General features: G+C 32.7%; 1 protein-coding gene and 2 long non-coding RNA genes across 6 annotated transcripts in view; 1 reads left to right on the top strand and 2 right to left on the bottom strand.

The window, feature by feature from the left end:
• Positions 1-224: 224 nt before the first annotated feature.
• On the bottom strand, positions 225-1,571 carry LOC117314538. The gene is made up of 2 exons (XR_004529544.1): positions 1,500-1,571; positions 225-1,457 (listed from the first exon to the last, which is right to left on the bottom strand). It is a non-coding gene; the product is annotated as an uncharacterized LOC117314538 (long non-coding RNA).
• On the top strand, positions 1,367-1,810 carry LOC117314533. The gene is made up of 2 exons (XR_004529543.1): positions 1,367-1,473; positions 1,516-1,810. It is a non-coding gene; the product is annotated as an uncharacterized LOC117314533 (long non-coding RNA).
• Positions 1,811-2,691: 881 nt separating this feature from the next.
• The window catches only part of LOC117345415 (zinc finger E-box-binding homeobox 2-like), a 73,997-nt gene continuing 65,679 nt past the window's right edge, over positions 2,692-11,009 (bottom strand). For 3 of the 4 annotated variants that reach the window (XM_033908491.1, XM_033908502.1, XM_033908511.1), the window contains exon 6: positions 2,692-10,887. In XM_033908491.1, coding sequence (XP_033764382.1) covers positions 10,619-10,887 — 269 coding nt within the window. In that variant the 3' untranslated portion in view covers positions 2,692-10,618. The remainder of the gene's footprint in view (positions 10,888-11,009) is intronic. The other variant, XR_004536435.1, reaches the window with a different exon arrangement.

The following is an 11,009-nucleotide window of genomic DNA, read 5'->3' as shown; positions in this document are numbered from 1 at the left end:
TAATAGTGACCTTGACTGTTCACCTCTTCCTCAAACTGATTGGACCAGTTGGACTTGAATTATTGTTCGGAAACCAATTTTCGACTTATATGAACAGTGATGTTTTTTTTTCTCCACATGGTAAATTTACTCTGTTACAATCATTGCATTTTACTTCAGTAAAAAAGACCGTATTCACAGGATTTCATTTCAAATAAAGCTAAAAAACAACACACAATCAGATAGTTTTTGCATACGTTTTTATTGGAAAGGAAAATGCATTCACATTTTAATAATATCCTTATAGAATTGAGAAATCTATTAACAGATTTCTGGAATTAGCAATGCATGTCCTAACAATGTTTGTACATAACAAGAAATGTCCCTGGGGTTTGGGACAAGAGATGTCCCTGGGGTGAGGGACTGGAAATTTGCCATAGCAACAGATATGCATGGGATGGAAAATATCACAATGTTCGTGACAATTTTACAGCGTTAATTTTTTTCGAAAAAAATTACCTTTCTTTGATATAGAAAACCAAAATGTTTGTTCTTATAATTTGAGCAATAAGTCTACATATTATTATTACAGTTTTACGATTTCAGACATGATTAACTATTTGTATAATGCCTTTGTTCTAATATTCACAAGTCCATGTTGAATCTGATATTCACATGATCAACTTGAAATTTCAATGTAACAAACATTGGCTGACATATGTATCCAGGATTTATTGAATACATCATATCATTTACTCCAAAATACACATCCAGTAGAATTAAGTATCATTTACAAGGAAATAACACAGAGCTAGACTAAACGTTACAGACCATGCTAACCTAATATACCATGCTGGACATTTACAACACAATAAGGAAGTTATGTCCCCTGAATAACACACGTCATATATAAGCAGTGTGTGTTCTGTTACCCTGACAATGTCCCAATGGATGTCAGTCAGTATTTATTTTACTGTTACCCTGACGATGTCCCAATGGAAGTCAGTCAATATTAATTTTACTTATCATTAAAAGTATGAGAAGAAATTCAACATCATTTGTCAATATTGAAACGTTTTGGAATTAACACAATCATTTAGTTTGTTCTTTAAAAATTTCTTGTAATCCTTGAATTTTATTTCGACTTTGAATGATAAATTGTCTGCAATATCTTATACACATACATTTATCACCAGCTGTACAAATATGTCCAAGATATTTCAAGTTGACAAAAATAACATTGTAGACTTTCCATATATAGAAGTGTCTTGACATAAAAATATCTTAATAACCAGGTTGTGAGCTTACACCTGTCTATACAAGCAGGTAAATCCCAGGTTGTGAGCTTACACCTGTCTATACAAGCAGGTAAATCCCAGGTTGTGAGCTTACACCTGTCTATACAAGCAGGTAAATCCCAGGTTGTGAGCTTACACCTGTCTATACAAGCAGGTAAATCCCAGGTTGTGAGCTTACACCTGTCTATACAAGCAGGTAAATCCCAAGTTGTGAGCTTACACCTGTCTATACAAGCAGGTAAATCCCAAGACATTCATAGCAGTAATTTTCATCTTCACTGTAGCAACCAGAAAGGTTCACAAGGTATTCCCTCAGGCTCACTGTGAGTAACATATTCAAATGAACCTTGACTTTGTGATCCACAGTAAGTTACAGTATAAGTTCCTATGGAATACCCTTGAACGTTTCCCTTAATAGCGGAGCAATCTAATGCTACATCTTTAAAGAAGCATCTACACAAAAATACATTTCTATATAATCTCATGTACTATATACAAAGTTTTCATGTAAAATTCGAATATAATTCAACTTACCGGTAATAAAAAATAACACATTTATAGAAAAAAATAAAAATTCTGAGACAGTGTTTTGTTGTACAGCTGACTAAATAGATATTAACAGCGAGTTCTACTTCTACGTAAAACTGTTTTATAATTATGAGCAGGTTAAGGTGAGTATTAAGACATACATCATAGTAAGATCATACTGCCATGTTCAATTTCTCGATTTTTAAGACTTTTCCTGAAAGAAACGCTAAATTTTGAGCTGACATCCTCAAAAGTATTGTCCATTTATAATACATAATGAAATATCTTTAAAAGTAATCTGTACGTTATGACCGAGAACTGATATAAAGAAAATTCATATAAATATATGAGGATGGGAGGGTTCAAACTAAGTAAAATTTTGCATATCTAAACGAGTGCTGCCAGTGGTCTGGAACACGACGGGGTGAGGTAAGGCTATTCAAACAAGGTCAACAAAACATATCTGTATTCTAATCTGTTTCTACCATTTGTTCTATATGTATATAATTTCAAAATTTTAATATCCAACTTCCACTTTGTCTCTTTCTTTACCCTCAATAATTGAATGCCCCCCCCCCCCCCCCCCCCCCCCCCCCCCCCCCCATTATTATATAAATTGTTATATAGGGGGTCTCCCCCCTCCCCCCACACCTCCAATATTATATAAATTGTTGTATAGGGTGTGTTTATAGTTTGTATCAGATAATTTTCTCTAGCCTGCCCCATGAGCTATCTATTATATTGTCAAGGCATGTTTAATACAGAGCGGTTGTATATTTTAACAAATAAAATAAAAAATACCTTTCTTTCAAATTAGGGGTGTTCCTTTTCTGGCTTAAAACTGAAAAGCATTATTATCAACATTCAACACATGTCACAAATCAAATTGAATTTCAGCAAGACTAGATTAAGTCATTTTATTTTCACTATACAATCAATATACATGATACCAAATTGCATTACAAAATCATTTTTACACATACTATACATTAGCAAATATACATACACTTTCATATTGAGATACAATTATATACATCCATGGCAAGAACGGTATATTGCTGATGAGTAGTAATTAGCAACTGCTCAGTACATCATTACTAAAACATCAATTAAACATTAAATCATACATCATTAAAATCAATTTTAATCATTAATGGGTAAATGAGTAAAACAATGGTTCTTTTTTCAAAATTGGAATTAAACACATGTTTAAATGATTCACACGACCTAACGACACAACAACCTATTCTACGTCTTGTTACCTGATATACACTGACTAGTTTTAATGGCATAATTATCAATGGTACATTTTAAACAATCTAAATTAATTTACGATCATGAAATTAATATTTCTGCATATAACTTTAAGTTTTTAAAAATAAAGATTATTATGATAAAAGAAAAAAAAAGAAAAAAAAAAATGGAAAAAAAAAAGAGGGTAAGATCAGAGAATATTTTTTTAGTTCTAAATATAAAATGAGATTTTTAGTTTCCAACTGATTGTCATTTCTGACAAATACAAATTCCAGAGATAAAGTTGTGAAGACACATGTTGTGCGAGTGCTGGTTGACTGGGAGACTAAGCACTGCCCGATATTGCACTTTACACCAGTGGTATCCTACTGACTAGAATTGACTCATCTCTTCACGTTACATAACATACATAGCTATAATACCTAGCTATAATACTTATTGCTGCCATTCATTTACACACTATTTCAATCTCAAAGATTATGTTCATTTAAATATTGAACATTCTAGTATTGATATCATAATTTAAATCCAACATCATGTGTAAATATGCAGAAATATGGTTTTAAGTACAAGTTTTTTAAACACTTAATTGTCTGATTAAACTCATGATTTAATCCATGAATGGAAATCTGGTTTCAAAATTAACAGACTTAACTTTCTGGGAAATAAAAATAAACTGAAACCATCAAAATCAAAGATGGCTGTCTGTCGGCCATTTTGTTTTTCCAAACAACTCAAAATTGAATGGGCACAACTAGCGACCAATTTTCAAATATCAAAATAAAAGATGCCTGCCAGGCCAATCAGACTCAGAATTGAATGGGAACAGCTAGGGATCAAGGGTATCTATACTTGAAGTCTGAGAAAAATCCCTCCAATACTTCTAAAAAAATAAAAAGGACTTTTACAGATAGACGATGGGTATTCTGAATACCATACCATCTGATACTAGATGGCTAAAAATCTTTAATGTTGAGATTTTAAATTCATTGGTTGTCTTTGATTACTCGTTTAATTCTACATGATATATTGCTGCTTTACTATATATAAATTAGGACCAGATTGTATACACGAGGATAATACTTGGGACTATGTTCTGTTTGGCACATACACAGGTATCTTATACCTGTTACTCTGAGGAAGCCGTCAAAAACAATTAAATAGAAACCATGGCAAGTCTCGATAAACAATCGTAAATATTACTCATATCGTACAGAATACACTAGATATAACAGTTAACTAGTACAGCTATAGTATGGCCACATAGAAATTCACAGAGCTTAAAACAGAGAAGACAACACAAATTATATAAGATTTTGATTAATTGCCATTTAAAGCCGTTTTATGTAAATTTCACTATGGCATACTGAGACAAAGTTTTATCATTATTGCTAGAAGAACTTTGTAGATACTAACAAAACATGCAGGGTTTTTACTCAAGGAAATGCATACACAAGCAGCTATTTAAAACACTATACTAAATATACAACATGCACTGATTCTATATATTAAATAAGTTTACATGTATTAAAACAAATTTGACATCTTCAAATTGATAAAATTTGAAATCATATATTACATATTATGCATTCACGAAGAGATATATTTTATATGACCAGACATGACAATATTATGCATTCACAAGATTATATTGGAATATTTACAAGTTACATTAAGTAGAGAAATTGACAAAGGTTTGACACTACAAGGCTGAGTTTCTATCCTCAAACCAGGAAAACATTGATCTCTGTTTTAACACGTTTGAGCATTTAAATGTATCTGCTGAGTAAAATGAGTATTATTTTCTAGTGTTGGCACATTCTGTAATCAACATTAGGAAGACAAACAATGATTGCAGAGTGGTTTCATGACAATATTCTAAATAATAAGTGCAAACAATATTCCTGGAAGATCAGCAGGTAATAATAAAAGAAATAGAATACTGACATGGTTTTGAGGACTTGAGTATTGGCAAAACTGGATTTCAGGATTAGTGTAAACATACAGGATTGTAAGTATTGGTCAAGTGTTACTGTATAATATTAAGGAATATCATAAATACTTCAATACGTAAACAGGAAGGCATAACAACATTGAATACTGAAATGGTTTGAGTGTTTGAGTATTTTCCATAATTTCAAATTGGCACATAATAATTAACTATAACGGAAGAACATGGATATGAAAATGAACATTAATGGAGATTTGTCATTGGCACATTACAAATTAAGGTTCATTTAACAGAAATAACTACACCTGGGACTACCTGCTACTAATGAAAATCTATGTTCATCAAATACAACTAATACTGAGTTTTTTATTGTTATGTATCCACAAAAATGAAGTTGGCATAACTTTAGTCATATACATTATTTCTTTAATGTGTTATTAAGGTGGGAAAGTCACAGATATTTTGTGATATTGTTTTTTAGTCTCAGGTGGAAAGTATTAAAAAAAGAAATCATAGTTATGTTACAGAAATAACATTAGACATTATGGGAAGAATTTTACAAATATTGGCACAAAGAGATATAAATATTTAGTATGTACACAAAACATGCATCAAAGAAACCAGGCTATACTAGGTCACAGTGACCTATAAAAGTCTGTACCAGGTCACTGTGACCTATAAATTCTCACTGCTTTATAGTAATGATGTGAACTGTAAATCACAACTGGAATATATTTTTTTTTCAAATATCTCTCAAAAACTAATCCAATCATACGTGAAGTATGTTGTGAATTTTTCCTTCCCAAATAAAATACGGTAAACATTTTATTCATTAATCAAAGTATCTCAAAAACATTTTGTTTAATAAACTTAAATATTGTAATTTACAGTACCTGTAGTTCAAACAAAAATATCAATTTTTATCTAAACTGTTTATATCTGTCACAGAATGTACAAAGGTTGTACCAATAACATTGAGGATGAACACTCAGTTTGGATATAAAAAACATTTAACTGAACATTGAAATTTTCATACCTGATTAATTTTAGTCTTAATATCAGCATAATTGTTTGAAATTTTGTTGTAAAAACTGAACATGCATTTTACATAAAGCAGCGAGGAATATAAGGATAAATGTTTGTGGACCACACCAATTGATTATATATCCACAATGATTTTATATACATGGGTTATATAATGGAAGACATCTGTCTTTAATACTGTATGGGTAGATGTCCAAGGAAACCTTGACACAAACACAAACACAAACACAAACACACACCCTGTTAATGTTCAACGTATCTGGGGAAGATGAAGACATATGAGTTCCTCCTTTTTAAAAGTGGGTAGTCTCCCTTATATTTCTGTACGGCGACCATTTTGGGCTGCAGTAACAAATCTTTATGATATTCTAACTTGTAAAGAAATGTCGGTCTTGTGATCATTACTTAATAACAACACATCTACAATTTTGACAACAGGTGAGATTACCTGTTCCACAACATCACTATGACCAGCGTGAAATCAAAAGCCACATACAACATGAATCAGTTTTCATTTTGGCACAAATGAATTCACCACGAAGGTCAGTCATTGGGAAATGTGACCTTAAGTTAGAGGAAACTTTGGCACATAAGAAGGTATGAATTGTTCAAGAATGTCTGTTCTGATGAGTGTGAATTTATTTAACTAGTGATGTATAATGTAATACTGACCCGACTTCCCAAACATAGAAAATCACCAAACTTTACAGACTTCACAGAAAATCACCAAACTTCACAGAAAATCACCAAACTTCACAGAAAATCACCACACTTCACAGACTTCACAGAAAATCACCAAACTTCACAGAAAACTACACTAAACAATTGTAATAGTGGTTTATATCTTCAACAAAATCTAATTTAACATTCTTTAGCCAAAACAAAAGAGATCTTCTTTGCAATGTCAATAAAACTTTATAAAACATTCTTCAAATAGTAATTCTAATATTGCAAATGAGAATAATTAGATGATTTTAAACAAATATGTTAATGCTTTCAAGAAGTGAGAAGAAAATGCTCAAAAAAAAGACAAGAATAATTTTATAACAGAAAAGGAAAGCTACTCCACAACTCCTTGATGACTAGGATCAATTTACCTAGGATATCCTTCTGTAACGACACAAACAGTAACAAGTCAACAACTATAACAACTATTAACACTGGAAGACGAGCACGGTGACGAGCACAGTGACACTGGAAGACTACCACGGATTTTGATGTGTTGTCAGGCTTTATCGGATAAGAGATTAGTTTCTGATAAATCATTGTCACAGCTCAACATTGAATGATGGAAATAACAGATTTTTGGAAATTACTACAAAGAAAAAAAAAATTATGTTAGAAACATTTAACAAAATATTTGCATGAAAATGATTTTTTCCAATCATATTCTTGATAATGTGATTCTATTGAAAGATACGGTAGGCTATTCTGATCATCTTTGGCACCCATAATGAGATGCTTTCCATATTTCAAAAACTTCTTTCATTCTACATCCTAACTGTAATATTGCAGTCAAAGTATTCAGACCATGGTAGGCCCACGACTGATATCTAAATACAGCATATGTTTAAATCCATCAGAAATTAACTCCATTTCCTCAGCCCGATCATTTGTTAGAATTTATAATAAATATAAAAACAGACAAACAAGCACACACACACGACATGACTACAGGGGAAAAAATATCTCTGGTACATCTATCAAATAAATGTTCGTAGTTCATTTACAAATTCAAAATCTAAAAACTTTGATTTAATTACTAGTATCTCCAAAAACTACACTTTCTGTTCAAAATATTTTAAATTTTAAGAAATCTTTCTGAATACAAACTTTTTACCATCTTTGTGTGATATTTCTTTCGATAAAAATTTGAGAATGTACAAGGGAATATTTCTTTGGATAAAAACCTGAGTTAGAGCTTTTGAGAATGTACCAGGGAATATTTCTTTGGATAAAAACTTGAGTTATAGCCTTTGAGAATGTACCAGGGAATATTTCTTTCCTATTTACAAACAACAGACATAATAAGATGAGTACATATCTATATATAAACCTGTTAAAACTATCCTCTAACCACATAGACACCATCTGAAATCAGTAAAAATTCTAGCAGAAATGATCACCAGTTTAATTACAATTTGTACACAACATATACATAGGAGACTTGCCACGGTTTCCCAGTTTTTCTATACGCTAAATATAACACAGTACAAGTGAAATGTCCGGGAGAAACACGATTAAATTCTCACCCAGTATCTCACTTAGTGAGGGACTAACAAAGATTTGGCAGCTGTAGGAAATAAATACTGATATTTCCTAAACATAGATTAAAAATATAATAGCTGATAGTCATTTGGGCATCTGATGAAACAAAATATTATTGTCCATGTAGATGAAACCAGGTACATCTTAATTTAAACGATAAAAGATAACCTCATTGCACACATATTATTGCAGAATCCTAATTAAAAAATCTTTTAAATAAAAATAATACTGTAATAAACTATTCAATCTAGAAATGATTGTTGTTATGGGTAACTGCTTTAAAATTCTGGAGTGCCTTAGTAGGATAAAACAATACAATGTTTAGAAATTAATAGTATCCCTACTTAAAAATGTATATGTTCACTAAAATAATTGAGCATGCAACATCCAAACGGGCCTTACGATGACATGACACAGTAGACTGGCCTTACGATGACATGACACAGTAGACTGGTCTTACGATGACATGACACAGTTGACTGGCCTTACGTTGACATGACACAGTAGACTGGTCTTACGATGACATGACACAGTAGACTGGCCTTACGATGACATGACACAGTAGACTGGCCGTACGATGACATGACACAGTTGACTGGCCTTACGATGACATGACACAGTAGACTGGTCGTACGATGACATGACACAGTAGACTGGCCGTACGATGACATGACACAGTAGACTGGCCGTACGATGACATGACACAGTAGACTGGCAGTACGATGACATGACACAGTAGACTCGCCTTACGATGACATGAGACAGTTGACTGGTCTTACGATGACATGACACAGTAGACTGGCCGTACGATGACATGACACAGTAGACTGGCCGTACGATGACATGACACAGTAGACTGGCCGTACGATGACATGACACCGTAATCTGGCCTTACGATGACATGACACAGTAGACTAAGTGATGTGAACAATTCTTAAACATAATAACAATAATGGGGGAAAAGTCATTTGATTAGCATCAATTGCTAAATAATGATTGGTTATCGATCAATTCAAATATGTAACAATGAATCCTATTGGTTAATAAACTGAGTATTTAGTATCAGGTACTGATTGGCTAATGGTCATTTTTTCGACCAAAACACCAAACCAGGAATCTATATATATATATCTATATGTACCTAATACATTTACCATGACAACTTACAAAGATAACACGTAGTTCTGGTCCCGTTATCACATAGGAACAATGTTTACAGACAATGATTACAAACCAACTACAATACAGGATTGTATACAGTCAACATACATGGAACATTTCTCACCATGAATACAAATCATTTGTAAATTCCAATCAATGGTACATTTCTGGAGTCATCACACTCGACTTGCTACTTCAGTCCTATTTTGAGTTTTGATAAATTTACAGATATTGAAGCTATGATGATCACATTACTGGTGAGGACTCCTTAGTATCCATTTAAACAGGACAAGTGAGAAAATGTTACTTTGCATGTAACGTTACAAAAATAAAAATGACTATTAATAGTAAACCTTAACAGAATACACAAAAAATCTGCATCACACTCCCAAGGTCACAGTGTCAGCCAATGAAATCATGACAAATTTATCTGATTAATTAAAGTCGGAATATTTAAATATCAAAACCTTAGATTAGCTAATAACGCCAACCAAACACATAATTATCTTGAGCACTATTCAAAACATATCTCAGAACAGCAATACAATGAGAAACTTGGACTGTTACAAAGTCATCAACACTCATTACTGAGAAAAGAGTTTTACAGCACTAGAGTTTTTGTCTACATCAGACACATATTCGTGTCAAATGTTGTTTTTTTTCTTTTTATTAATGATCGTCTTCTTGTCATATAAATTTCAAAATGGCTGGCATATGAAAATGAAGCCATGTGACCTATATCATGTGACCAACATAGAACAGAACAACTGATAACATTTTTTCTATGACAGGAATGATTAGGGATCAATTACAATTATCAATTTGTTTCCACTTGAATATGAAGCACACAAAAATACTGGAATCAAGTCTTAATACAAGTCATGAATTCATATTCTCAATGAATGAGACAGCAGCTGCACTCTTGAAATAAGAGGACTTATGATTGGTCAATAATTCAGCATTCATTTACAGTCACTTTACACACAGGTATATCTACTGTTAGAGAAATATTGATTGGTCAATGAATATAGATATGAACCAATCAGCATCCATCACATAATTTTTGCAGAGACAGAAAACTCCCTTTTTGCAAGATGCCACTAGATTGGTCAACCTCGACATACAACTGGTTTGCCTATGGTGAAGAGGATCCTTCGTGAAGGTCCATCATTTCATGTCCATCATGGCTTTCATGGTCATCATGACCTTCCTCGCCTCTCATTGGCTTGCAGTACTTGTAGCGATGGTTCATATGTTGGCTGTAGGACCCAGAGTGACTGAAGCGCTTGCCACACTTTTTACACTGAAAAGGCTTCTCTCCACTATGCAGGCGCCGGTGCTCTGTCAGGTGGTGCTTGTGCTTGAAGGCTTTTCCACAGAGCTCACAGGAAAAGGGCCGGGCTCCTGTCAAAATAAAGTTGGTCTCATTAAAATATCACCTAGACTGTTTTTTGAATACTGATTCCACAAAAATAGCTCTTATTTAAAAAGAATTTGATTTAACCTTAATTTTCCGTCAGTGATTC

This window comes from Pecten maximus, chromosome 2, assembly GCF_902652985.1.
Source record: "Pecten maximus chromosome 2, xPecMax1.1, whole genome shotgun sequence".
In the NCBI taxonomy this organism is placed as follows: Eukaryota; Metazoa; Mollusca; class Bivalvia; order Pectinida; family Pectinidae; genus Pecten; species Pecten maximus.
The sequence above is the reverse complement of the archived record's forward strand: the minus strand, read 5'-3'. Positions and strand labels throughout refer to the sequence as shown.